General features: G+C 59.0%; 2 protein-coding genes across 9 annotated transcripts in view; one reads left to right on the top strand and one right to left on the bottom strand.

The window, feature by feature from the left end:
* PGS1 (phosphatidylglycerophosphate synthase 1) overlaps positions 1–22,717 on the top strand; it is a 34,079-nt gene extending 11,362 nt beyond the window's left edge. The window contains exons 3-11 of one of the 7 annotated variants that reach the window (XR_014000480.1): positions 240–317; positions 880–979; positions 1,807–1,996; positions 3,208–3,386; positions 5,361–5,882; positions 14,229–14,377; positions 18,060–18,188; positions 21,750–22,350; positions 22,530–22,717. Coding sequence is in view for 4 of the 7 variants with exons in the window: in XM_081161184.1 (XP_081017310.1) it covers positions 240–317; positions 880–979; positions 1,807–1,996; positions 3,208–3,386; positions 5,361–5,882; positions 14,229–14,377; positions 18,060–18,179 (1,338 nt within the window). In the remaining 3 variants the exon portion in view is untranslated. Of the gene's footprint in view, positions 1–239; positions 318–879; positions 984–1,806; positions 1,997–3,207; positions 3,387–5,360; positions 5,883–14,228; positions 14,378–18,059; positions 18,189–21,749 lie in introns of all 7 variants that reach the window. The other 6 variants (XR_014000479.1, XR_014000481.1, XM_081161184.1 and 3 more) reach the window with 6 other exon arrangements.
* DNAH17 (dynein axonemal heavy chain 17) overlaps positions 18,195–27,975 on the bottom strand; it is a gene marked incomplete at its 5' end in the record, with an annotated part of 77,347 nt that continues 67,566 nt past the window's right edge. For both annotated transcript variants that reach the window (XM_081161181.1, XM_081161182.1), the window contains 6 exons: positions 18,195–21,842; positions 23,341–23,566; positions 24,297–24,440; positions 24,888–25,070; positions 26,036–26,218; positions 26,320–26,499. In XM_081161181.1, the coding sequence (XP_081017307.1) occupies positions 21,595–21,842; positions 23,341–23,566; positions 24,297–24,440; positions 24,888–25,070; positions 26,036–26,218; positions 26,320–26,499 (1,164 nt within the window). In that variant the 3' untranslated portion in view covers positions 18,195–21,594. The remainder of the gene's footprint in view (positions 21,843–23,340; positions 23,567–24,296; positions 24,441–24,887; positions 25,071–26,035; positions 26,219–26,319; positions 26,500–27,975) is intronic.

The following is a 27,975-nucleotide window of genomic DNA, read 5'->3' as shown; positions in this document are numbered from 1 at the left end:
TGGCCTGTGCACAGACCCTCCTCCCTTCCTTGCTGCACTGTGTCTAGTAGATTGCGCTTCACTTTCAGGTGGGTTATTTTTAGTGAGGATTGTAGGTCCTGATTTGCTGGGTTACCCTACACATTTAGGGGATCAGAATAGTTCAGCTTGGGCTGTTGTTTGCCTCCAAGGTCAAAGGACTATTTTCTCAGCCACTATGAAATGGTGATGTGAGCTCTGAGTTGTCTCTCCTCTTCCAGGGGCAGATAAAGGCAGCCAAGAGGCGGGTTGTGATGGCCTCTCTCTACCTGGGGACAGGTCCTTTGGAACAGGAACTGGTAAGTTTAAGGGGGGGAAGTCCTGGTGGGAGCAGTGAGCTGCCTCCAGACCTCAGCTGCCCAGCGCCTGGAGGTGGCGTAGAGCAGCCCTTTCGTGGCCTCCGTCTCACAGCCAGCTCTTGCTCTTGTTGTCAGGAGGACAGGGAGGAGGGAGTGGAGAGGCCTAGCCTTGCTGGCCAGTGTCCCTCTCACCCTGCACCGGGGTCTTCCAGCTACTCTGTCTGCCAGCCCAGGGCTCGCCAGACCTGGCCTACTGCCTGTTTTGTGTGGTCTGTGAGCTAAGACTTTTTTTTTTAAATCCTCACCGAGGATATGATTTTCATCGATTCTAGAGAGAGAGGAAAAGAGAGGGAGAGAAAGAGAGAGAAACATCCATGTGAGAGAGAAACATTGATCAGCCGCCTCCTGCATGTGCCCCAACCAGGGATTGAACCCGCAACCTGGGTACGTGCCCTGACTGGGGTGTGCTCAGAGAGAACAGTGGGGTGTTTGCCAGCAGCTTGATTCATTCTTAGCACATACACAGTCATCTTTTTTATCTTACGTTTCTGTTTCTTGGTAGGTGGACTGTCTGGAAAGCACCCTAGAAAGGTCACTCCAAGCACAGTTTCCTTCAGACCTCAAGGTGTCCATTCTCTTGGACTTCATGCGGGGCTCAAGAGGTAGGTCCCCGGGTTCCCTCTGTCAGAGCCTCTGTGTTGGAAATTACACTCGCCTTCCCTGTCCTCGGGCACGGGCAAGGCTGCTTGAGGGTTGTCCACTGGCCCCGGACGGTCTGATTGTCCGAGTCAGGATTCCTTCTGCAGCTTGTGACTGTAGCCCAGCTGAAACAGCTCAAGCAGGAGGAGTTGTTGAGACTCCTATGACTGACTGACTTCAGGCAGGTGTGATTTGGGGTTTGGGTGTGTCACCAGGACCCACCTCCTGGCCCTGTGTCCTTTGACTGGCTTCATTCTCCGTGTGGTGGCCTCTGATGGCCAGGCCCTTCTCATCAAGGCATCTGGTCCATTGGAAGAGTCTGCTGCCCTGGTGGTCAGACCGGAGCTCCACGTGGCCACATCAGGGCTCCAAGTGTACGGGCCAGCCCAGCCCAGGCCTGGTGCCCCACCCCCACTGTGGGGCTGAGGTGTGGGCCCAGGGTGAACAGAGTTATCTGTACCCAGAGCTGAAGTGCCAAGAGTGGGGGTGGAGTGGTACCCCCAGGAGGAGGTGGGTGGGGTGACCAGGAATTGGTGAATGCGTGCTGGTGGGTGACACGGTAGGTGTCTCCTGCACTGACCACATGGGCCCTGCCCTGAGCTGGCAGGTGTTTAGAACAGAGGTTGGCCCAGAGCTCCTCTGGCTGGAAACAGCACCAGGTGGCTGACCGGTTTGGGCGGGCAGCACCCGTGAATGTGGGCCCACAGTGGACTGTTCCACGCTGTCTGGCTGGCTGTGTTTCCTGGTGTGAATCCCCTGCCTCTTCTCACATCCTTGCCCGTGTGTTCAGGTAGGAAAAACTCCCGCACGATGCTGCTCCCGCTCTTGCAGAGGTTTCCAGAGCAGGTCCGTGTCTCCCTCTTCCACACCCCGAACCTCCGCGGGCTGCTGCGGCTCCTGATCCCTGAGCGCTTCAACGAGACCATTGGCCTGCAGCACATTAAGGTGTACCTCTTCGACAACAATGTCATCCTGAGCGGGTGAGTCGCCTCCTCCCTCCAGGTCACCCAGTAGCGGTCTCCTCTCCCCGAGCCTTTGTAGCCTGGTTGCACATTTCTGGTCTGCCCACCTTACCCTGTCAGTCCTCCTCGGCACCATGTCTGCCCTGGGTGCTGGAAGCCCACAGAGAGTGTTTAAAGGATAGCCAGGTTTCTAGCCAGTATGCTCAGTGGTTACAGCGTCGGCCTTCGAACTGAAGGGTCCTGGGTTCAATTCCAGCCAAGGGCAGGTACCTCGTTTGCAGGCTCTGTTCCCTGCGTGAGAGCAGGAGGCAGCCAATCGATGTGTCTCTCACATCGATGTTTCTCCTCTCTCTCTCTCTCTCTCCCCTTCCACTCTCTCTGAAAAGCAATGGAAAAAAATATTCTCTGTGAGGATTAAAAAAAAAAAGGGTAGCCGGGGTTGCCAGGATGTGTAAGCAGCCCGAGGTCCACTGATGGGCGACTGGAGGAAGCAGTGGCGCGGCGTACAGTGGATGTTGCTCAACAGCAGAGGGAATGAAGTCTGCCGTCTGTGCAACGTGGGTGGGCCCGAGGGTGTTATGCCGAGTGATGTCAGGCAGAAGGACATGATCTCACTTACCTGTGGAATCTAAAAACCAAAACAAATGAACAAACAAGACAGCACACTGACCCACGGATACCGAGAGCAAGCGGTGGCTGCCGAAGGGGAGCGGGTGGGAGGATGGGAATGACAGAAAAATAAGTAAGTAAATAAAATGGTATCACACTCTCTTCGTTGTAGAATGCGTGCCGGCCACTGCGCTAGGCCCTGTGCGTATCTCATTTACATTCTCACGGTGACCCAGGCAGTAGTTTCCTCACTGTACACACGAGAAGCCAGGGATCGGAGAGGACGGTAACTTCCTCAGGCAGCCAGGAGGGAACCCAGGTCCTTGAGTCTAAAACACGAGCAGGTGACAGGTGGTGGCCGACCCGTCTCTTCTCCCAGCTGACTGTCAGCTGTGCGGGAGGGGCCTTGCTGGCCACTATCTCATGTCACCTTCGTACCACTCTTGCCTCTCTCCTGAGAGCGGTCGTGCGCAGTAGCCAGCTGTTACGTGGCTGCCGCCGCTGCTGTGTCCTGGTCCGAGTTGTCACCCCCTGCTCCTGCTGGCTCGCCCGAGACCTGGTCGCCAGGACCTGCTGCTGCTCCTCTTGCCTGGGTCCTCACCTGCTTCTCCTCCCTGCAGCGCCAACCTGAGTGACTCCTACTTCACCAACCGCCAGGACCGCTACGTGTTCCTGCAGGACTGCCCCGACATTGCAGACTTCTTCACGGAGCTGGTGGACGCCGTGGGGGACGTGTCCCTGCAGCTGCAGGGAGATGACACCGTGCAGGTGGTGGAGGGCATGGTGCATCCTTACAAAGGTAGAGCCCCGGCTGTGCTGTCCCCTGAGCCTGGGGATGGGGCGACGTGATGGCCCAGGAGAGCGTGCCTCTTGGGGGCTGGCCACGGGCTTGGAGGCTGGGCTGCAGCGCCTGGTTCTGCTTTTGTCGCTGGAGCCAGACAGTGAGTCACTGGCCACCAGTCATGTTCTGCGGGAGAGGGAGCCATCCTGGGACGGGAAGGTGGGAGTGTGGGCTCTGGGCTGCTGGGCGAGCGAGTGGAGAGCTACCCTGCACTTACAGGAAGCCTGTGCTCATGTCTGCCCTCCTCGGGCCAGCTCCCCACTGTCGCACAGTCTCCGGCTCTTGGCTCCACTGAGGTCTGTGGCTGCCTGCCTGGGAAGGGAAGTGGAGAGCCCTCAGCCGGTCATTGGTAGGTTCTGGCAGCTAGCATTCCCGGGGTATTCGCATTCCTGCGATTCCTGTGGTCAAGACTTCCTGGTGGCCTCTAAGGTCTGCTCCTGGATTTGCAAGTGTCAGGGATGTGGGGAAGGGGTTAAACACAGACCCAGAGAGGAGTTCCTCAGGTCCCCACCTAGGATGGACACATCTGAGTGGGGGCACCTGGTGGAAGCCCTGTCCCTGTGCCAGGGCCTCTGTGTGCCTCCCTGCCTTCCACCAGCCTGGATGCTCGGTTATGACTATTTTTTAAATTTTGTCAATACAAATGTATGAAGATCTGTTTTCTCTCTTGTTATATAAACTGATAACTACATATTATCCTCAGTTTTGCCCTGTGGCTCCCAGAGGCTAAACTGTTTACTCTCTGGCCCATACAGAAAACATCGGCCTACATGGATCTAACTGAACAGGCCAGGCCAGGCCCAAGTGTGTGGAGAAAAGGTCCCTGTGCTCAGGGAACAGTGAGACGGAGTGTGCTTGGGGGAGGAGGGCTGACCGGGCGGCTCTGGAGGAGCAGTCCCACGGCAGGGGCCGCCAGAGTGCAGGAACACTCGGCCCAAGACAGCACAGGAGGGCAGCTGCCAGTGTCGGGAAGGAAGGAACCGTCGTGCGTAGACTGCTCCTCCTCTAGTGTAGCCGAGGCCCTGTGCGTGCCCATCCCAGTCCTGCCGGAGCGCAGATGCCCAGGACAGTGTCCCCCGTGTCTGTAGTGCAGCTGAAGCCCTGGTGCACGCCCGTCCGAGCTCTGCCAGGAGCGTGTGGATGCCCAGGACAGTGTCCCATTTCTCTCTCATTCTTGGTTGGCCTTGCCAGAGGCTCGCTGTTTTATCAGTCTCTTCAGAGATTCGATGTTTGACAACGTTGGTATCCCCATTTTTGGCTGTTCTCATTTATTCCTGTGTCATTGCCTTTCTTACACTATTTTGGTCTTTTGCTATTGTTTTTCCCTAACTTCTTGAGTTGGATACTTAGCTCATTAGTTTTCAGTCTTTTCTCATCTAATAATAGCATTTATAGTCATTTCTTGCCCATTAGCATGTCTGGACGGCTGCTTGTTGCCAGGGTCTTGTGTAAATAAATATGAGGGCCTCGGAGGCCCTCCCTGCGTGTCATCACCCACACGAAGCTTTCCTGCTCCAGCTGCTCCGGTATCTGTAACTGCTGTGTGGCTCGCACGCCTTCTGTTTGGTTGAACTTACATGTGTCTTTATCGATAGACGTTCTCACTGAGTGTCACAGGTGGGCTGTGTATGAGCTCACTGTGGTTGGCTCCCAGCAGGCCCCTCAGCCCCTCCCAGGCATTACTTCCCAAGGTGCTGCCCACTGTCCTGATTTCTATCACCTGCAATGAGTCTGGCCTGTGTTGAGGTTTTTACAAGTGCAATGGGTGCAGGCTCCGTTGGGCAAGGCCCTTTCCTGGGCATTGACCTCCGTGGTGCTGGGTGCTCAGTGGAAGCGTGTTCAGTGGTGATCAGTTGTGGCATCTGCTTGCCTGTCATGTGCTGTGTCTCCTGTGCTGGGTGGAGTACAGAGCCTCCATTTCTGTTCCTCCAGGTGACCGGGCTGCATACTGCAAGGCGGCCAACGCGCGGGTCATGGATGTGATCAACTCTGCCCGCACCCGCCAGCAGCTGCTGCACGCCCAGACCTTCCACAGCGATGCCCTGGTGACCCAGGAAGACGCAGCAGCTGCAGGTGACCGGGGGCCAGCGCCTGACACCTGGATCTACCCGCTGATCCAGATGAAGCCCTTTGAGATTCAGATCGACGAGATCGTCACTGAGACCCTGCTGACCGAGGCTGAGCGCGGGGCCAGGGTCTACCTCACCACTGGCTACTTCAACCTGACCCAGGCCTACATGGACCTGGTCCTGGGCACGCGGGCCGAGTACCAGATCCTTCTGGCCTCCCCGGAGGTGAACGGTTTCTTCGGGGCCAAGGGGGTGGCGGGTGCCATCCCGGCGGCCTACGTGCACATTGAGCGGCAGTTCTACAGTGAGGTGTGCAGCCTGGGGCAGCAGGAGCGGGTCCAGCTGCAGGAGTACTCGCGCAGCGGCTGGACCTTCCATGCCAAAGGTACCGGAGGTAGCAGCCCCATAGCTTTGGCCCGCTCGTTCTGCCTGTGCCCATGCCCGTGCCCGGCACCTGCCTGGCAGGGCCCTGCAGGCGCCTCTCACTTGTCTTGTTTATGTGCCTGTCACTTATGCAAAACCTCTCCCTCCTATGCACCAGAAACTTAAAACCTGAGTCATTGGGTGGCTGTTTCAAAACGTGTACACACAGCTTCTGTTCACAGAGAGATGACAGGGTGCACGATGTAGTCTCTCCTGGTCCTGGATGTTCTCCCGCGTCGGTCATGCCCTTCTCAGGGATGGTTAGTGATCAGGTATTTGGTACTAAACAGCCCAGTGTTTCAGTCTTCTCCTCACCATTGCACTGTGTAGCTGGAAAAATCGAGGCTATGCCCTTATAACATCCAGGTACACGGTGCTGCCTCAGAGAGGGTCCAGGTCTGAGTGGCCTGTTTGTCAGGACCCCTCTCAGGCAGCTGTTGCATCCCTAGAGTGGCCCACACGTGCACAGTCCCAGGTGCAGAATCGAGACGTGCAGGACATGGTGGAACCATGCTTAGCAGCGGAGTTGTCGCTTGGGGAAACGCACCACCACTTTGGTCAGTCCTGAGTCCAAAGGGAGGGAGAGTGGAGCAGAAGGCCTGGTGCCACAAGGGAAGTGTGTGGCTGTGCCACTAGTGAGGTGCGTGGCTTCCTCACTTCTCTTGGGTGGTTCAGAAGCCCGTGTTGCTCATATGCTGGTTTTAGAGGCTCCTGGAATAGCTGAGCAAGGGAGGAGGGGTGGTGTTGCCTTGATCTCCCCTCAGATGGGGATCCCTGCTGCAGACTGCCACCTGCAGCCCCCCATCCTTGCTGTTAGACTTGAGATCATCTGGAATCAGCAAGTTGAACTCCTGTTTTTTCCTAAACTGGTGGTTTTCGTCTAGGCTGCACTGTGGGAAGCCCACGCTGCCCCAGACCAGAGACCAACTCTCTGGGGATTGGACTCAACACGGCGTTTTTAAAAAACTCCCCAGGAGATTCTGCTGCCTCTTGGGTGGTTCCTGCTTCCTACTTGGAGCACCCCCGGGCCTGCTCAGGCAGGTGGCATCGCTTGTTGTGTCAGGGAGCTGCCCCATTGTTCTGATCCCAGCACAGGTCTCCAGCTGAGGTCTCAGCAGGTTGGCCAGCCAGTGGAGGGGGGTAGGAAACACTGTAGCATTGGCTTGGTTACTCTGAGAGTAATGCGGTGCCTAGGGGACGGGTGTTGGAGACAGAGCTGGACCGTGGGAGCAGCTTTGACTTTCAGGGGTGATGGGCACGCCTGCGGTGCTGCATAGAGGCACGTCTAGACGGTGCCCGCTTCTCCTCTGCCCATTGGCCCCATCAATAAGGGGCTCCCTGTTGCTTCGGGACCCCCAGGTCCACCTGGCCCATCAGTTCTGAATGTGCTGTGGGTTATTTCCCTGAAGCTGCGCTGGGTAGTGACTCCGTTACCATTGAGACAGAAACACCCAACCGGCTTTTCCAGTGTGTCTCGCCTTTTCCCGGACTGGCATGCTCCTGCCACTCCCTCCCCTGCCCCCCGCCCCCCACCCTGCTGCAGGTGGGGCCCTGCAATCTGGGAGCACTGGATTACTGGGGAAGGCCAGGAATCCCCAGGCATGCGCGTGCATGCGAGGGGGAGAGAAAGAAGGAGGGAGGGAGGGTGCGTGGAGAGGGGTAGGGTGCCTCTCCCTAAAGCCAGGAGCCAGAGATCAGAGATCACTGAGTGCTTAGTGAGAGGCCGGGGTCCTTCTGTTTAGTGGCTGTGATTGATAGTGGGGATCTTAAGCCAGGCCCCCTTTTCTGGCTTCTCTTTTGATGGTCACTTCCCCCAAAGTACCCTAGGAGAGACGCAGCCTGTGTCGGATGAGCAGGCAGCCCAGGTGGCGATGTGGGTGTGGATGGTTGGTGGTGGCATGAGTGTGGATGATTGGGGTGGTGGATCACTTACTGACTGTACCCTCTGCAAGGCCCAAGCCCTGTACAGGTGGTGTTTCTGCCTGGGTGTGTCTTTGTTTGGACCCTGGAAAATTCTTGCCCATGGCTGAGTAGCTGATACCACCATTCCCTTACCCAAGTTCCTAAGGACAGGCCTGGGCCCATCTCGGCTCCTCCTGCTCCCATGAGCCCTTGGGTGAGGAGAGTGAGCCGGTCCCTACTGTTTGCTGCTTCTGGATCCCAGCATTGCACACCCCTGGGCGTCTGAGGACTGACTATGTGTTGAACCTGTTGGCCCCGTAAGCCTGGTGATGCAAGAAAGCTCTGCTTGGCACCTGCTCGCGGGGAGCGGACCAGCTAGCTGGGGAGAAACGGCCTTGTCTGGGGAAGTGACCACACTGGGCCACAGGTGCCGGGTAACACTTCAGGCTGCTGACCCGCACAGGCTGTGGTGTCCTCTGCAGTGTTTTCTGTGTGGCTGTCGGCAGTGTTGAGCCAGGGCTCTGGCGTGCTGGGACGGTGTGGGAACCTAGACTGGGAGCACTCTGCCGGTCAGTGGGCTGGGTACCGGCAAGCCTCCCTGGCTTCCCTGGCTGGTTTCTTAGCAGACTTAGATACACGTCACTTTTAGTAAATTGAGCTGAGCCTTCCCCTGTTTAAAGGCATGTGCTAGAGACTTCTTTTGCAGTGTGGTTTGCCTGTTTAGTTCTGATTTGGATTTCTGCAGGGGACACTGTTCAGAACTCTAAGGGGACCTGTGTCAACATGAGTCAGCAGAGAGGTGACCAGACTTGGAGTCGCAGGGCCTGGTCCTCAGGCCACAGTTACCTTTGGCAGAAGGGGTGAGGCCCAGTTTGGCATCTGTGTAAAATGGGGCCAGGGGACAGGATCGCACCCAGGCGAGAAGGGGGACGTGCCCTGCCTATGGATGTACAGCGGGAGTCTTGGGTCCCCTGGCGAGGAGAGGCGTCCTTGTTCTAGCTGTAGCTTTGCTGCTGTTCTCCCTGGGGTCATGAAGCTGCAGTTCTTACCTGCCTCTCGGCCTCTGGAGAGGCCACTGGGGTCAGGGGTCCATGTCAGACCTCGGTCAGCGGGCAGTTCTTAGATCCCTGGTCTGTCACTTCCCTGGGCTCTTCAGGAGGGCCCCTGAGTGACACCAGGGGTTTTACTTTATGTCTGCTGTCATCTGTGCAGGCGTCAGCTGCCAGGCCCTGCACTTTCCATGTGGCAGCTCACAGGGTACACTTCTCTCATAAGTGGAAGTTTGTACCCTTTTTTGTTTTAAAGACATAATTTCTTTAGAGCAGTTTTACATTCACAGCAAAATTGAGAGGAAGGTCCAGAGGGTTCTCATATCTGCCTTGACTCACACGTGCACAGCCTCCCCAGTGTCAGCACCCAGCACCCGGCACCCGGCACCGGGCAGTTACATTGTTACAGCTGGTGACCTGCGCTGACACGTCAGTGTCACCCAAGCCCACAGTTCTCGTTGGGGTCACCGTGGTGGTGTCTGGACAGATGTGAAAGGATGTGCATCTGCCATCAGAGATCGCATCATACAGTGTTTTCACTGCCCTAAACCCCCTGCTCTGCCTGGTGTCCCCACCTGGCCAGACCCTGGCAGCCACCTCTCTCTTTACTGTCGCCACAGCTCTGCCTTGTCCAGATGTCAGGTAGTTGGAGTCACACTGTGTGCAGCCTTCTCAGGTTGGCTTCTTTCACCTGGAAATGTGCATTTAAGGGTCTTCTGTGTCTTCCCATGACTCTATAGCTCATTTGTTTTTACTGCTGAGTAATATTCCTTCGTCTAGATGTGCCACAGTTTATGTCTTCACCTTCTGAGGGCATCTCGATTGCCTCCAGGGGTTCTCCTTTTAAACCTGGCCCTTGTTGAGAGGGCCCCAGGAGGCCAGGCACAGAAGGGCTTTGTCACCAGTTGTCAGTACTGTGTCATCCATGTGCCAATAGACTGACCCCTTTAGGCAGCAGCCTCAGAGGGGCCACACGAGTGTGAGGTCTGGCGGGCCTCAACTCTCACATCGTCTCAGCTCTGCTCTGGGGGGGCGGGGGCCTCGAGAGGCGGGGGCAGGAAGCATCCTGCTCTCCCTGCCTTGCCCAGCCCCAGTGGCCCCTTCAGCAGAGACCACACCCACTTGGGGGACACGGGCTCTGCTTGTGGGTGTGCATTTCAGGGAAAGGACATAAAATAAGTTTTGAGAGGTTGACTTTGATTCATCTGGAGGCAATGTTGTAGCGATAGCACAGTGTGTGTGGCTGGGGCGGGGCAGGCCCGGATTAGGAGATCTCTGGCTCCTGCTGACAGAAACCTGTTAATGATTGTGAGAATTGTCACTACGCTTACTGCCTTCCCGATAGGCCGCTTGGCACATCGCCCACAAGTGAGCTTGCAGTGAGAGTTGGGCGGCTCCACCCTGTTTGCCTGGCACACAAGGGGCATGTCCCACCTGGGAGCCGGCAGGTGTGTTCCGGGGGCAGGGCCTCAGATCACACACCTGAGACTGAAGCCCAGGTGAGGCTGTCCATTTGAGGAGGGGACCACGACATCTCCCACCCCCCCCTCGTTTTCACAGGGATCTGAGAACCCTGAGATTATTGCAGAGTACTGTAGGGGAGTGAGGGTGTGTGTGAGTTAGAATTTCCCTTGGCGTGATCCTCAAGGAAGGCTGTGCTTAATCCACTCACCAGTGTTGGAGGAGCCTCACTGTTCAGACTGTGTGCCGAGTGCCTGCTGTGAGCCAGGCGGCGTTCAGGGCACCGGGGGCAGGACAGACTGACTCCTGCCCTCCTGAGGCTTATGGTTCAGTGAGGGGCAGAAGAATCTGATCAGACAGAATGTCAGGTGGCGGGGAGGGTTGCGAAGAAGACAGTAGGAGAAGGACCCAGGCTGACGGGGAGCTGTTGGACGGGGGGTCAGGGAGGGCCCGTCGGGGAGCCAGCTTTGAGGGAACGTGCAGGTGGTGATGTTTCAGTGCAGGTCGTCAGAAATGTGAAGCTGACGCCATGCTCAGCCTGTGGCGGGGACCATGGGGTAAGTGCTGCGAGGAGCCTTGGGGTCATCTGGCTCCCCCCTCAGAATGAGTCAGGGCTGTGTGGAGAAGGGACTGTAGGCAAGAGCAGAGCAGAGCAGAGCAGGGGTCCCCCTTTCTAAAGAGGGGGCTCAACGTGCAGCAGGCGTCTGATCCAGAGCAGGAAGCAGGGGAAGTCTCGGGACTCTGGCCCAGTGGTCCTCTGCCCCCTGCCGCAGGCGCACCAGCTCGCGCTCTGACCCACCCACATCAGCTGCGGAGCCGCTCCCTAATCTGCAGTTCCCGGAATCTCGGAGATGTGGGGCCCAAAGGTCAGGCCTGGGGTGAGGAGCTGGGCTTGATAACAGGTTTCTGGCCGCTGGGAAGTGTCTGTTTCCTGGCAGTGAGTCTGTCTGCAGTCACCCAGTGCTCCTGACCCGAGGGATGAAACAGCTCAGCGGCCTCTCGCTCTCCTTCCCCAAGCGAGCATTTTCAAGCCACAGTCAGGGCGCAGAGCAGAGCTGGTCTCTCCTTACTGGTGAGCTTTGGCCTAGGAGGACCCTGTTCCAGGCTCTAGGCACCAGCACCGGGAGGCCGCCCGGCACCATCCATGGTCTTTATCTTCTGAGGGAGAGACCGCAGTGAAGTTACACTCCAGGGGAAGCTGGAATGACAGTTGAGCTACCTGTGTAATCCCAAGAGCTCACCTGCAGTCCAGCCTGGGCCCGAGGGAGGCAGCAGGGGCAGGGAGAGGAGACAGGGAGTGGGCGTGGATCCTGCTCTCCTGGGTTCTTGGGAGGGTGCCGGAGACCCTGGCCTCAGACAGTGTGACTGTGCACAGGCGCACACAGTGCGCAGACAGGGTAACCGTGATAACATAATTTTGTTTTGGGGGGTGGCTGGCAGTTAGGAGAAATGAGTCTATAAAAGCTTCTTTGGGGGCTTGGTAGTGAGAACAGTTTGAGAAGCAGAGATGCATGTGGGGCGCCTGTCGGGGTGGGTGGGCAGCAGGCTGCCTGCCTTGACGGCCAAGCCCTAGGTTGCCTTGCGAGGGAGAGATCCACTTGGTCACACAGGTTTTTCAAATAAAAAGTACCCGTAGGACCAGGCCCTTTAACTGTCCCCAGCAGACCCTGTGGCCCAGGAGCCTCGCATGGACGGTCAGGGTGGCATGAGTCATATCAGCCATAACCCATGTCACCTGCATGGGCCTCAGTCTCCCTCTTCCTCACCTTCACCTGTCCCTCTTTGAGTGGGCGCAGGAGAGCAGGGGACAGGAAGCACCGAGCGGACCCGGTGTCTAGGGGCTGCTCTTGGCATCAGAAGAGTTGGGACTGTAATGGCAGATGGCCAGAGCTCATGCCTTTTTTTTAAAAAAAATATATTTTTATTGGTTTCGGAGAGAGGAAGAGAGAGAAACATCAATGATGAGAGCCATTGATCAGCTGCCTCCTGCACGCCCCCTGCTGGGGATCAAGCCTGTAACCCGGGCATGTGCCCTGACAGGGAGAACCACGATCTCCTGGATCCTAGGTCGATGCTCAACCACTGAGCTACGCCGGCTGGGCTCATGCATTTTCTTCTGAGGCTGGTGACGACCTGTGCCTCACCTGTCCCTCCCAGCTCCAGGCTGTGTGGGTGGTGGGCTGGAGGTCTGAACCTGGTGTAGGTGCAGAGGACAAGCCAGCACTTTGCTTGGACCCCCTGGGCACCTGGAGCAGGGTCCAGGGCCAGCCTCGCCACCTTGTGGTCTCCGACACGGGATAAAGTAGCCACGTGGCTGCTACAGTGCAGTGGCCCAGTGGGGTGGGACAGTTGATGGAGCTATACAGGCAAGCGAGTGTCTTTGATGTGGCCCCTGTGTGCGTGTGTGTGTGTGTAGGGTCAAGAACATTACAGGAAGAGGCAGCAAACATCGTCATCTCTTACCCAAGATGTTCTTGGAAATGCTGTTGCCTGAGTGAGAATTAGGAAATGGCCTTCTATTTTAGGAGCCTGGTGTGTGTTACATGTTGATTGCTTGTGATGATCATGTATGGAAGCAGGTCCTTCGAAAGGTCATGTTGGCAGAGGAGGTTACCGAGGGGGGACGGGAGGGCACAAGGAGACGGCTGCGAGCAGGGCGCCCCGGAGCCCGGGCGGCACAGCCACACTGACTCAGGCTGGGGTTTCTGGGCTGAGCAGTCTTGGTGGAGTGAGGGCGCAGTGCGGAGGGAGAGACAGGCCGGGTCTGCTCTGAAGGAGGAAGGAAGTCCCGGGCAGCTGAGGTCCTTGGCAGGTTTGGGGAATAGTCTGTTAGGAGTAGTTCTGATGGGCTGGACTCGGGGAGGAAGCAGGATGGGGGAACGGTGCAGAGCAGGGGCCCTGCCTGTGCTCTTTCGTGTGACAGTGCAGGTTCTGAGGGAGTCCACGGCCTTCAGAATGTCACCCTGGTGTTCTCAGAGACTGCAGTTCCCCAGGGTGGGGGACAAAGCAGCTCCCTATCACAGGGCCAGGGTGCTGTGATGGTACCCCGAGAGTGACGTCAGTGGCTCGTTTCAGGGAAAAGGGGAAGCAGTGTTCTCGGTTGGGGTGGCCTCCCAGGGCCTCTGAGATCCTCTCCCTTGGCCTCCGGTGGGCTTTACTGTCTGGCCTGGACATCCCTGAGCTTCAGCAGGGACTCACTTCTGATGCCTGTTTGGGCTTTGCGGCACGTTAGCAGAGCGAGATAGGGAGAATTATGTGTCCCTTGGAGGGAATGGTCTGCTGGTCTTCAGGTGGACGCAGAATGGGGTAACCTGTCCTTACCTCACCTTCATCACCCACATAGCAGCCCCGCCTGCTGTTCCCTAGCCTGCCCCGTCAGCACTGCGTGGCTTCCTTCCCTCAAGACTCATGGCAGGATGGCGGCACCTTCGGCCACAGGGGGCTGAGTTCCAGTGGCTGGGCTGTGGCAGAGGCAGTTCAGGGAGCAGGAACTCGAGGCTCTGGGCTCTGGGAGAGGCTCTGGTTAGCGTGGGGATGTGGGAGCCGAGCCTGAGTGTGGGCATCACCTGGTCCCTTTAAGAACGCACCTGTCGTCAGGCTGGGGAAGCGAGGCCGCAGGGTGCAGTGAGGCAGAAAGAACAAGGACCGTCCTAGCGAGCCACCTGGAGTGGGAGGGTGCCTGGCCACCACAGACCCCAAGGTCCCTGCACCTCCCAGCAACACCTGGGGCTGGGTGGAGATCAGGCCTAGGTTAGGGACCCCCCACCCCCCTGCCCCGCACCCTGTCTTCCCAGGGGCCAGGGTGGGCTGCTTTTCTCCTAGGTTTGAAAGGACATGTGGAGCGGCCTCTACAGTGTTGTGCTCACTCCTGTCTGCACATTTCCTTTTCCCTACAGGCCTCTGGCTCTACCTGGCAGGGAGCAACCTGCCCTGTCTCACGTTGATTGGCTCTCCTAATTTTGGGTACAGGTCAGTCCACCGGGACCTGGAGGCCCAGATTGCCATCGTGACGGAGAGCCAGGCCCTGCAGCAGCAGCTTTACCAGGTGGGTTGAGCACTTGGGATTTCGTGGGGTGAGTGGGGGTGTAGCTGGTGCTCGGCCCTGCCCCTGCCATGGTTTCCTGAGAGCAGTGACGAAGCACTGGGGTCCTGCCAGTCGGCAGTGGCAGGGGTGCTGGTGCCAAGAGAGACCCACAGCTCAGGCAGCTGCCTCCTGGAGGAGAGAGGACACTTCTCCCTGGGATGGCATATGGCTGCTTCCTACCTCTTCCAGGAGTGTGGCCCAGCTGTGGGAGCTGTGAGGGGAGGAGCCAGGCTTGTGGGGGACCTGGCCCTTTGGGAGGAGCTTTGGCAGCACCCTGTCGTTTCTGGAAAAATGCTTCCAGAGAGTGGGGAGGGAGAGGCAGGGGGAGGTGCCCCCAGGCGGAGGGTTGCACACGGGGCAGTGTCTGCTAGGAGGGGGAGGCCAGAGAAAGGAGGCTGCCCCTGCAGACATGGGCGTGCAGTGCAAGGGACTCATGGGGGCTGAGCAATTCCCAGGCTCTGACAGTCCCGCTCGCTCATCTCCATGCCCCGAGTCAGTCCTCTTGCACTGACGACGTGGGCTCTGTTTATTTCGGAGTTGCTTCACTTGGTGGTTGTCTCACTTGCCTTGGTTTGGGATTGATACCTGGAGGTGTGCCAGGCCAGGAGCAGGACTCATGGCGGGTGTGCAGGGTCTGGAGGTGGGGTGTGCGCGGGGCCAGGGGAGCCGCCTCCCGGCTACTTCCACAGATGGTGCCTGTGCATGGTCTCAGCCCTCCCTGCGTGATGGGCTTATTTCTGTGTAAGGCAGAGCATAGCGAGGTTACTGGGGCTTCATTCCTGCTCTCGTCAGAACATCTGATTGCAGGTAGACTCCGGTAGACTTTGGGGAATGCGAGCACGGTGCCGTGTGTCTGAAACCTGGACAGGGATTCGGGCTCATGCCTTTGAGGCCTGCTCAGCAAAGCCTTTCCCTGGGAGGCGAGTGTTCCTCCCGAGTGGGGCACCGCCAGCGCGCAGCTTGGGCCAGGCCCGGCTGGCGGCCCTGAGGGGCTTTTACCCTCTGGGGGTGGGAAGTACTGTTGCATAATCGCTGGAGCCTTTGTGGGTGGGAGGAAACGGTCTCGGCCTTGCTCCCTGGGATCTGCCTCCCTCGATCTGGGAATCCCATCTGACTGAGTGGGGCCTTGGTGCCGGGAAGGGCTCCGCGACCAGGGGCGAGAGGAAGTGGCAGCGGTCACGCTCTGGGTGGCCAGCGGAGAATCTGACCTCAGCAGGTTTCTGGCTGCGGGGAGGCTTCCAGCCAGAGACTGAGGAAGTCCCTGCAGCCGAGGGTCCAGCAGGGGGTGGCTGGTGGGAAGCGCCCGACCTGCGGCTCTCAGCTCACTGTCCTGGACATCTGCCTCCACTGTGCAGATGCTCGTTCCGGGAGGTTCTGCCCTGGACAGTAGAGAGTCCCTAGTGTGAACTTGGCCTCCGGCCAGGACAAGCCCTCTAGGCTGGTTTGGGGGAGCATCCCCCCCCCGCCTGCACCCCGGGCCCTGGGACTGGCTCCTCACCCCCACTTCCCGAGAAAAGGGACTGAGCCCACATCCTGGTTCTCGAGAGAAGCTGGACCGGTTGTGGTCGGGAGCTGCTCTCCCAAGTGACATGTTTGGGATACTTTCTCTTCCCAAACCCGGCTCCCCAGGGCTTTCGATTGTGGGGGTGGCAGCCCATGCTGCTGTGACTCTTCTGTTCTAGGGACACACTGAGATGCAGAAATGTGTTTCTAGAGAATCCCACCTATATGCTTGTATTGTGGGACTGCGGCTGTCCCTCAGGGAGGCCCGTCCGGTGCCCGATCCTGGGGCTGCTCAGCCACACAGCTTCTGCTCAGCCCAGAAAGTCCCTGAAACCCCGCTGCCCGGGGCCCGCGCCTAGAGCACCTCTGGAGCTTTCCATGGGATGTGGGAAGGGCCCCGTTGGGGTCACTTTGAGCACCAGGAATGGGAGATATTTTTATCGGAGCCCGAAGTCCCTCCCTTCACTTAGTACATACAATAAAAGCTGAAAGCTTCCTGGTTTTGTTCAGAGAACACGGTTTGCTAGTTGTAACCCCAGAAAGACTCCCTCGAACAGCATTGTGACCTCGATCAGCTGACTTCCTTCTCTATCCCCGTTGTGGAGTCTAGGAGGAAACCCAAGTGTTTCTGGTAATTTAATTGAAATCTTGGCTGCATGTTCACTTAAAAACATAAGGCTGGAGCCAGTCTGGAGACCTCTGCAGACCGGCCCCTGAGACAAGCTGGCTTTGTCGGTCAGGCTCATCAGCCAGGGCTCGGGCCTCTCACAGCAGCCACCAGGACCTGAGAGTCAGAGCTGGGACAGGAAAGTCCGCCCGGGTCACGGGGTCATGGGGCCCCAGGCCCCAGAGTGCAGGTTCCATGGTCACAGGAGCCAGCTTTCGGCCACAGGAGCTGAGGAAAACGTGCTGAGGTTTCCCCAGCCCTGGACAGGAAGAGCTGGGACCAGGTCTGCAGTGCTCCGCAGGGCAAGGTGGCCTGTCCCTTCATACTGGGTCAGAGGAGCTTGCCAGGGACGTGCTTTCATTCCTGACCCCCAGGGGAGAGCGCTCTGCTCCCGAGCAGCATTTTGTCTGGTGCTGCTGGTCCCACAGTGGACAGGGCACTTCATAGCTGTGGCTGCTGGGTCCCGGTAGGAGTGTGAGTCAGGGGCAGCTGACAGCAAGGGGACGTTACGTCCAGAGAGGGACCTCAGCCCCTGCGAAGGCAAACAGCACGTGGACGTGTGTGGGTTAAGAGACCATTCCTCCTCCACTGGTCAAACACAGTTCATAACAAGGCTTAGAAAAGTGTTTCTTAACTCGTTTTTAAGTCTGAGAGTAATAAACGTTCATTGGGAAAATTAAGAAAAATTAGAAGACACTAGCCCTTCGTCCAGAGGGAACTCCTGAAATAGTGATCAGTCCCCAGCTTTTGTCCTGTGTGCACACACAGAGGTAGGACTGGTGGTTTTTTTTTAAATGAAATTAGGATCACATGGTTTACGTTATTTCACGTGCGTCTTTCGCTTCATATATCGTGCACTTTTCCCTGTTGCTAAATGAATGTTCTAGAACATGGTCACCGCATGGAGAGCTGGTTTGCCTCAGGGTTTATTATGATTAATTGGTCGTTGGGCACTTAGGTGGTTTCCAGGTTTTCCTTGTTCTGAGTGCTGCTGTGATAACTGGGGCGCGCTCTGAGTCCCGTGCTGAGTGCAGTTACTGGGAAGTCCTGCGAGTGCGGCTTCTGAGGCTCTGAGGCTGAGGCCGCCATGGTGGCCGCCCAGACACCTCCCTCTCCCTCGGTGTGCCACGCGCCCTCCTGCTGGGCCTTTGTCGGCTCTGGTGGTGATGCTACAAATGTTTCTGCTGATTTGAGGAAAAAAGCTATGTCTCATTTAAAAAATAATCCTCTGTGGGCAGCACCTCAGTTAGTGAGGGTGAACTTTTAAATGTTTTTTCCACCGGCTGTATTTCTTCGCCTCTGAATTGCCTGTTCCATGCACATCTAGGTCTTAAAAGTTTAGAAACACAGGCTTCGTAGCTTTTCTAGGGAACGTTGTGCGGGGAACTTGCAGCCCCCCGCCTGGGCCGGGCCGTGCAGCGTGTGAGGCTGGTGCTCGGAGACCCCTAACTGCCGTTTCTTCGTCTTCCTCAGGAGCAGGAGCAGCTCTACCTGAGGTCAGGCGTGGTGTCCTCTGCCACCTTCGAGCAGCCGAGTCGGCATGTGAAGCTGTGGGTGAAGATGGTGACCCCGTTGATTAAGAACTTCTTCTGAGGACCGCAGGTGCTGCCTCCTTGCCGACCCGCGTGCTTCCCCAGAGGTCACTGTGCGCCGGTGGTCCTTCCCCCGGCCGGGCTTCCCGGGCCTCTCGCAGGAGCCCAGGGCTCGCGTCTGTTCATCGTTACATACGAGTGTGTGTGTCTCGGGCCATGGACAGTTATCATTAGTGTTCAAAGCCTGATGCTAAGTGAGGCAGCCCTTTCCCCTCCGTCAGGCACCTCTCTCAGCGCCGGCCCTGGCGGGGTCAGTGTCCCAGGGGCAAGGGCCTAGTGACCGAGGGGACACAGGTAGATTCTGTGTTCCCCTTCTCAAAGCCGAGCCCTGGTTTAGGGGGTGGGAGGAGGAAGCGCTCTGCTCGGGAGGGCTCTGGCTCGCTGCCCTGGCCAGCTGTGACTTGCCAGGATGAGATCGTAGGCACTAGGCCTTGGGACTGTGGCCCCGTCTCCCTGTGCTTCTGTGACGTGCGTCTACAGAGGTGCGATGTTCCCCACGCTGACAGCTGGTGACAGGACACGCTCTGCCCACCAGAAGGAGCCTGCCGTTGGTGGTGTAAAGCTATCCAGGAGCCAGGAGGCCGGGCAGGGTGTGGCTACCATTAGGGGTGGGGTCTCTCCCCAGATCCGCTAAAACCCTGACTTCACCCCCGGCTGGGCCCATGTGGGATCAGTCTCTGGGCTCCACTTGTTCTGGCCACACTGGGGGTCAGGGGTGGGAATTTGGGCCTTTGGCTTGTGGGGAAGGGAGAGTGAGGAGTCAAAGATGAGAATGATGGGCTGAGTGCCGGGTGTTTTCCAGTGTTGGGGTCTGTGTTTACAGCATAGGTTCCCTTGGTCACCCTAAAATATGTAGACTAACCCCAAGACCCCCAAACATCATACCAGTATCTTACCTGATTAAAGCATTAGCAAGAATTCTGTAGTGTCATCAGATACCCAGAAAGTGTATTTTTTCTTTCATGTAATTTTTTTACTGCCTTTGACTCAAGGTCTAGATAAGGTCCACACCTTGCGATTGGGGACGTGGCACCTGAAACTTGTTGAAGAAAGAACCTCATTGTTACTGGGTTCACTTAAAGCATTTTTGTGTCACCTTTTCCCATGTCGTGGGTATTTAGAAAAGGCCAGGTGCCCCTCCCCTGTGTCTGCAGGGACAGCTTGCAGACCTCATACCCAGACGGCACACCTCCAGGGGCTGGAACTAGCACTGAGACGGGCTTGGGGTGAGGTGGGGCATCATGGCTCCCTCCCGAGGGCTGGCAGCTCTCGGGTCCTTGAAGATGGGGCTGGCGTAGCCCGAACAGGCCTGTGCATGGGGCGGCTCCAGTGCTGGGGGTGACTAGTGTAGACCAAGGGCATCTGAGCCCCTAGGGCCAGGCGGCTTGCAGGGTTGGGAGGTGGGATGTGGTGGTAGCCACACTGCCCTGGGGCCGCAGCACATCAGTTAATGCTGTTTGTCTTCCAGCTAGTTACTAAATTGTCTTGTGGGACAATTAGGCCAGAGAAACCAAAAGAATGTGCCGGGCCCTGGGTTTCTGTTTGGAGAGAGGCTTTCAGTAAACAGCGGTCGCATTCCTGCAGGTTCTGTGGGACCAGAGCAAACAGGAGCCACAGCCCTGCTTGAGCAACCCCCGCCTGCTCTCTCCCCCGCCACTCCCTCTGTCTGCTAATTACCTTCCAGATAGTCCTGGCAGGTCTCCCCAGACCTCAGCTCCCGGACTCTCCTTCCTGGTCAGCCAGGCGCAGGGGCCAGGTGCAGAAAGGGCACTTTCAGACGCACAGCAGGTCTTCCCAGCCCCTGCTTTCCTGTCACCGACCGCACCCAGAGGTGAAGCATCTTGGGAAGGTTGGTGATAACTGTCTGCTCCCCACAGTATGTAGGGGAGTAAATCACTATTTCAGGCTCCAGAGGCAAACTTGGAGAACCTTCCCATTTTGTAGTTATTACCGGGGATTGAAAACGAATTGCCTGGTGGCCACTGGCCCCTTTATCTCCTCCTGTCCCAGAGGGACCCGGCCCTTGCGGCCTGGATGTGAAAGGCTGCAGTGACCCCTCCTGGGCAGCAGAGGTGGTTGCTGGGCATCCAGGTTCCTTGGCCCAAACTCCTGCCTTCCTGGCTGCAGCCCATCCTCTGGGCCCCAGGGAGGGGGGGCTGAGGGATGTTTTCCTGCTCCCTGTGCCCAGCCCCACCGGCCCCAGGGCTGTTGTGAATTAGGGCTTCCAGGACCCCCTCTTCAGCAAGCTTTCGGTAAGGTCCTTGGAAAAAATTTATAAAACTGGGCCAGATGTTCCCAGGGGGCTGCCTTCCTCTGCTTTTAAGCCTAAACACATCACATCAGGTGCCAGCCTGGGGGCCCTCTGGAGTCCGTCTCAGCTGGAGATCGTGTGCCCTGCTAGCTGCCTCCCGTGTTCCCAGCGTTTCCCAGCTTTCTCCTCTCGTCTGCCTCCCACTGCCCCAGTCCGCCTCCAGTGGCCGCCCAGCCCCTGCTGGAATGTCCTGCGTCAGCACGGCCCCCAGTCAGACAGGACTGCGGCTCGCTGCTTTCATTCTGCTAATTCTGGTGGCCGATAGGAACCCCCACCAGTCAGACAGGGCCCCGTGTCCCCGGGCAGCCCCAGGATCAGCACCACAGCAGGGCCCTGGGCTGTTGTAGGGCAGTTCTGACCGGCCCCATGACCCTCTCCTGCTCCCCCATGCTGCGAATTAGGCTGCTGGGGACAGACACCAAGAGTGCAAGACAGATGGCGACGAGGGCAGGTGAAAACGCTGCCCAGTGTGGGGCCCCCGAGTCCATGCTCAGTGTCCTGTTCCCAGGGAGTTCGGGACGTGGCGGTTGATGGGGATGTACTTCAGCTCGTGGACGTGGCACCGGTGTGTGGAGAGGGCATTGCCGTAACCGAGGAAGGTGCTCATCCAGAGAAGGGGATCGGTGCTGCTCTAGGGAATGGTGTGGAGGCGGCAGCTCCTGTTTACGAGGGAACACTTGCCCCTCACTGGTGGGCCCTGAGCTTGTACCGTCAGGCCTGGGGCGTGGCTGCCACATTCTAGCCCTCCCTCTGTGCTGGCCCTCCTGGGAGGGCAGGACTCGGGGATTTAGTTCCTGGGACACGTGCCCTGACTGCTGGGAACTGGGGCCTGGTCCACAAGCCTGTGCAGGCCCTGGTGGCCACCAGGTGTGGCGCTGAAGACTGGCTCAGGTGACTCAGACAGGCACAGTGACTGTGTTTAATCCAACCTGCACCCCTTCCATGCGCCCTCCGCCGTCTGGCTGGTCAGATGCGCACGGCTCTATCAGCCCTGGTTTTTCAGGGCAGACAGCAACCTCAGTGCCTGTAAAAGTCAGTCCTAGTCCCAGGATGGGGTCCCTATTTGTCACCTCTGTCTTGTGGTTCGGGTCTGGCGGGGGGCAAGCTAGACCTGGAGGAGCAGCGCCACGGCCGCCAGCACCCACTTGGATGCCTTCTCCTTGGTCTTCAGGTTGAAGGTCCAGACATAGGTGGGGCCGCGCATGCGCGTCTTGTACACGGGGCACTCATAGATGTTCTTGGTGTCCATGCGGTCCACAGGGATGGCCTTGATGAAGATGACAGGCATGGCGGGCGTCAGCTCCTTCAGCCGCGCCTCGGCGATGACTCCGGTCGGTGTGTCCCAGCGAGCTCCTGCAGGGACAGCTGGCAGTGAGCGAGGGGAAGGCCGGAAGGGAGAGCCTGGCCTCGCGCCCGAAACCACCGCCCGGCTCCGCTCCAGAGCGCACGCGCCAGGTGCCAGGGCGCAGGAACTGCTGGAGATGGAGCTGTGAACGGGACGCCGCCGGGGCTGTGTGACTGCCCGTAGCCCACCGAGGACGGCCCAGCTCGCCCGTGTGCTCGGCCCCACCGTTCACACCATGATGCTCCAGAGCCTCATCCGCAGCCTTATCTCAGCGCCGGCACCCAGTGCTCCGGAGACTTCCAGGGGACGGGAGCCCGGCTCCCTGCCCCTCTGCCGTCTGTCCTGTGCACGTACATTGTGTCTGTCCTGTGTGCACAGTGCGGTGCACACATACTTGACACCTGTCCCACGCACACGTATGCAGCGCGACCCATACATACACGGTGCCTGTCCCGTGCGCACGTATGCAGCATATCCATACATACATGATGCCTGTCCCGGGCACACATATGCAGCGTATCCATACATACATGATGCCTGTCCCGTGCGCACGTATGCAGCATATCCATACATACATGATGCCTGTCCCGGGCACACGTATGCAGCGTATCCATACATACATGATGCCTGTCCCGTGCGCACGTATGCAGCATATCCATACATACATGATGCCTGTCCCGGGCACACGTATGCAGCATACCCATACATACATGATGCCTGTCCCGGGCACACGTATGCAGCGTATCCATACATACACGTGCAGCGTATCCGTACGTATGCTCGTGGAGCTGCTGCCCCGAGCCAGGCTGCTGTTAGTCTGCCCTGTCTAGTGATGTGTATGTTTCCTCTGTGATTCCGTAATAAACATGGAGGATGCCTGCCACTGTGCTGGTCTGTGTGATGTGGGAATGGGGGGCCCGGGCGCCCCAGCAGGGAGGGGCCATCTCACTCGCTGAGCAGGACAGACGTATGTGGTGGAGTAGCTGGCGCTCAGGAGTGGAGCTGAGGAGACGGCCTGCCCGGCCGTCCTGCCTGCCCCCCACCTGGGGCCGGACAGGGTGGTGTCTGGGGGCCTCTCTCCCCTCCTGCTGCTCGTTCCTGGCCCCTCGGGTGGCCGGGCATCAGGCCCAGAGGAGGTGGACAGCCAGGCCTCCCTTCCCTCAAGACCTGCGCCCAGGGCAGCAGCAGCTCAGAGAGGGGGTGGGACTTGGACGGGGGCTCCGGGACCCTCACCCCTCACCTATCAAACGCACCCCTGTCCTGGGCTCCCTGCGCCCAGGCCTGGGAGGGCTGAGCTCACCTTGAAGCAGGTGCTCACGTCAAGGGTGAGCCTGCCCGTTGCCCCCTCGGACCCCCGTCTGAGCGTGTTCTCAGAACCCTGCCACGGTGTGCAGCCAGCTGCGAGCTAACTGGCTGCTCTGGGTGCCTGTCCCCCCAGCCCCCCAGCACACGCAGCCTGTGGTTGCCAAGAGCTGGTCTCCAGGCAGGCGGACACCACCCCCTTACCTTCCATGAAGAGCCCGTATATGTAGGCGCCCTCTCGCGGGGGGGCGGTCACGTCCTCCCGGTTCTTCTTGGTCACCTCCACCGACAGACACATCTTGTCCAGCGGCCACTCGTTCTTCCTGGCCATGGACTGCATGATGGCCGTGAGGAAGGACTGGGGGTTGAAGAAGCCGGCCAGCCACACGGTGGTGGGCAGGGCGAAGTCCGTGGTCCAGGCCTCGAGCTCCTGCGAGGGAAGGCGGCCTCTCAGCGGAGCACCGGGGCCCTACGGGAGCTCAGCCCGCGACGCAGCTTCCCGTCGCTCGTTTCCCATGAGGGGACACACGTAGGTTTGCTCATATGTTAAATTGAAAAGGAGTTTTTTAAAAGGCGAGCCAAAGAACACACAGTGTTTAAACAGTGCTTAAAGCCTGGATGTAATTTTCCCGATTTAAAATTCATACTTGGCATTGGATTTCTAACATCGAAGGGTTTTTGTTTTTTTTTTAAGAACATCTCTATTGATTTCAGAGAGAGGAAGGGAGAGGGAGAGATGGAAACATCAATATGAGAGGGACATCGATTGGTTGCCTCCCACACACACCCCAGCAGGGACCAGGAGTCGAGCCTGCAACTCAGATACGTGCCCTCGGCTGGAATCGAACCCGGGACCCTTCAGTCCACAGGCCGATGCTCTGACCACTGAGCCACACGGGCCAGGGCCTGAGCTTTCGGAGCCCTGGTGATGAGAGCACTGTGTCTGCGGATGCTGCTACTGCCTGAAGCCTGCTCTTCTCTCCCTTCAGGGGGAAGGGCCCCCGCTGTTGGGTGTCTGGGTGGGGGACCAGGTCCTTCTGGCCCTGCTCTGACAAAGGTCGGGACAGTGGGGCCCCCAGACATCTGGGGGGACAGCTCCCCTTCACGGACACACTGCCCCTCACAGCCATGCTCCTGAGGCCCGGGGACCCCATCCTTACCCGGATGCGGAGCAGCAGGTCGGCGTACCAGGCCCCCAGGCCCAACATGGAGGGGTAGGCCCGGGCCATCCACGTGTCGGGCACGGTGTCGTAGAACAGGGCCGTGGACAGGTCCTCCATGTCAGTCGTGATGGTCAGTTCCCCCTAAGGGACGGACAGACAGGTGCTGGGGCCCCAGGCTGTGCCCCTCGGCGTGGAGCAGACCCCGTCAGTCACGGGCCTTGTTTCACGGGCTCTGGGCAAGGCGGGGGAGCACCGCCCACGTGTGTCCTGAGAATGCATTTTCACACGGGGTGTGGGGCACCGAGGCACTTCTGCAGACGTCCTAAGGGGCCATGCTAGTGCCTCCTGCCGGGAACAGTCCAGATGACCTCCACAGCCGGTTCTGGACGCCCACAGCTCCAGACCAGGGAATGGGGGGCAATGCCGAGGGGTGTCCCGTGGCCTGAGGTGCTTGGTGGTTCTGCATTTGAGGTGGTGAGTCGGCCGGCCCGATTCCCACGTCACGTCCCTGGGCCCAGATGGCACATTGGTGGCGAGCCAGGTCCCTGTGTCACGTGTCCGGGCCCAGCTGGCCCATAATCCCTTTACCTTCAGCCCCAAGTTCAGCTCCTTCAGCGAGCGGCGCATCTCGTTGGTGAGGATGTTCATTCGCTCGCACTCCTGAAAGGCGACCACCACGTAGGGCGTCTTCTCGGCCGCCTTGGCCATGATCTCGGCCATGTTGAACGTCTCCGGGATCTTCTCGAGGATCTCGTCCAGTATGGCCTTCACCTGGGGGTCAGTGCCCGCAGCCCGGTCACCACCTGCGCGGCCCCCGCCCCCCAGGGAGCCTGTCCCCCTTCACAGCCCCAAACCTGGGAACAAAGACAGACGGAGCCCCCGGAAAAACCGGACCACAGCTGGCGAGGGGAGGGGAGTCCTGGCCCCATTGTCCAGGCCAGGTGGCCGCGGTCAGGGTAGCATCAGGCCGCCCCAGCCGGATACCCGCAGGCAGGCACCAGCTTCCTCCCCGTGGGATCGCCCGGGGGTCGTGGGATGTGATGTGACCCTGTCCTCCCTGCCGACTGTCTGCCGGGACCGCGAGGAGAGGCCCACACGGCGGTCGGGCCCATCGCCCGGCCATCAGTGGGCTTCTGGTTTCAATCACTAGACCAGGGCCGAGGGGCTTCCAGTCGAGAGTTTGCTCCATTCACCGGGAAGCCCACGGCTTAGCTGGTTTTCAACAGAACTCGCCCAGGATGTGTTGCAAAGCGCAAAGGGGCACACAGCTCCCGCCACGGCGGAGGTAGCCCAGGCGGCTGAGGATTTATCCCTCCTCGGAGCTGTTCAGCGGCCGTGGGTGTTCTTGGGGTCTGCCCACTGCCCTCGGCTACGCTCCTCTGGGGGGACTGCCCGTAGGAGCCGAGGCTGCTCTCCCAGGGTCTCCGGGGCGCAGGAGGCGCGGTCAGGGACCGGCAGGTGCTCCCTCGGGCGCAGCCAGTGAACTCAGAAGGCCGTGGGGACCCTGCCAGACCACCTGGGGGCCCCCTGCCCCTCCTGAGGCCCGTGAGCCGTGCCAGCGCCCCTCCGGGACCCGACGGCGAGCTTGCAGCGTCCGCCCGGAGTTGCTGATTCCGAGGTCTGGGGTTGCTAACAGGTTCCGAGGGGCTGCTGCGAATCGGCGCGCACCTCTCGTGACCCCGGGTTTCGGGCCCTGCCCTCCCCTGTTGCCGGGGCGGATGGGGAGTCTCCCCCACCTTCTCCTCCCGAGACACCCCGGTGCCGGTGCCCGAGTCCGTCTCTTTGGGCTGCATCTCCAGGACGGTGCGGAACAGCTTCTCGGAGGTAACCGTCAGAAAACCGATCTCCGCGTTGGGGTGCAGGCCGTACAGGTAGGGGCTCTCGGGGGGCAGGTTCTCGTTGATGTAGTCGTGGTAACCCTGAGAAGGGCCGGGGGCGGGGGCCTTAGCCTCTGTCACCGTGCGTCACAGAGCGAGCTCAGGGTTAACCCGGGGTCCGTCGCTGGGAAAGCTCTCCTCACCTTGTAATCCAGGTTGGGGGGGATCTGGAACCCCGGGGCCAGGTGGATCTCCCCCTCCAGCATCTCCGCCCGGATGTACTCCATCAGGTAGGTCCTGCACAGCCGGCGGTCCCAGTCGTCCGTGATGTGGCCGCCGTACATGATTTCCCCAAAGAGGTAGCGGAGGTCATCCCAGGGCACCTGGGGAGGGAAGGCGGCGGTGAGGGGAGGGGAGGGTGCGCCGGCCGCCTTCTGTCTGCGTCGGGGCGAGGCCTGTTCCCCGCCCGCCGGCCGAGGCTCACCTCCCCCACACCCACCGCGGTTCTGTCTGCCTCGGGCGGCCCCTGGCCCTCTGCCCACGGCCTTCTCTCTGCACTTTGTGACTTCGGCGGAGCTCTGCCGGGTCCCCTGACCCCCGGGTCCCCCTCTGGCCCCAGCTGGCCCCTCTGCCGGTTCTTCTGTTACCCACGCTCCGGGACGTGGGGCCATCTGTGGCCCTTTCCCTCCACGCCTACTCTCAGCAAAGCAGTTTCATTCAACCTTGGTTTTTCTGTTTGTTTTTTGTGGTTTTTTAAAAAAATATATATATATCTTTATTGATTTTAGAGAGAGGAAGGGAGAGGGAGGGAGAGAGAGAGAAACATCAGTGATGGGTCATTGACTGGGGATCGAGCCCACAACCCGGGCCTGTGCCCTGACTGGGACTCGAACCGCGGTCTCCTGGACCCCAGGTCGAACCCCTGAGCCTCGCCCGGCCGGGCTCACCTTGGTTTTTTTTTTTAATTTTTATTGTTGCTGTTGGATCTGAAATTAGCTGTTAGGGTTTTTTTCTTTTTAATTTTTAAAATGTTTTTATTTTATTCCATGTGTCTTTTTGGCCAGCTCGTCAGGCCTTCATTCAAGTGGGTCTTCTCTGGATCCCACGGAAGGTGCCCGGCTCGGTTTCCTTGTGAATTCCTCCTTTCCCAGCAGCTCTTACCCAGGTCTGCTCCGAGCAGGGACACCGACCCGAACACGGGCTCCCCAGGGCTCAGGGAGCAAAGACGGGCAGGTGGCACGGCTCGGCAGACACACCCGTCCTGCCCGTCCGGGTCCCGCAGTCCAGCCGCGTCAACCAATTTGCCAGCCCCTCGGCTGCCGGGGAGATGCCCGCTCCTCAGCCTCCACTCCCCAAACCCTGCCCAGCCCGTGGGGCCTCCCTGGCAAAGCCAGGGGCCTGTTCTCTAGCACCCACACCCCTAGCACGTAACAGTCCCTCCCGCACAGCGCCGTCCATCAAGTGTCACGGAGCCACAAACGACAGCCACGTGCCATTTCCAATTTCCTAGCAGCCACTCAAGTAAAAAGTTTATTCCAAAGGTATCAGCGTAAACATCATCACTAAGATGTTTCACATTCTTTTGTTTGTACCAACTTGTTGAAACCCAGGGTGTATTTCACCCGTCTGCCTAGACTCGCCGCGTGCCACGTGTGGCTGGTGTGGCCGGTGGCCAGCCACCGCGCCGGGCGGAGCGGGCGTGGGACCTCACGGCACCCGCCCAGCCACCGCCGCGTCCGCACGCTCGCGCTCCCGGGGACGGCCGCCCCTGGAAGGGCCGGGCGGGTGTCGGGGCAGCCCCGTGGCCGCCGCAGCTCCTGCCCGAAGCCGCTGTTTACGGAATATTGGCAAGTTCAAGT

The sequence above is a fragment of the Miniopterus schreibersii genome (assembly GCF_964146895.1).
Source record: "Miniopterus schreibersii genome assembly, chromosome: 16".
Lineage (NCBI taxonomy): Eukaryota > Metazoa > Chordata > Mammalia > Chiroptera > Miniopteridae > Miniopterus > Miniopterus schreibersii.
The sequence above is the reverse complement of the archived record's forward strand: the minus strand, read 5'-3'. Positions and strand labels throughout refer to the sequence as shown.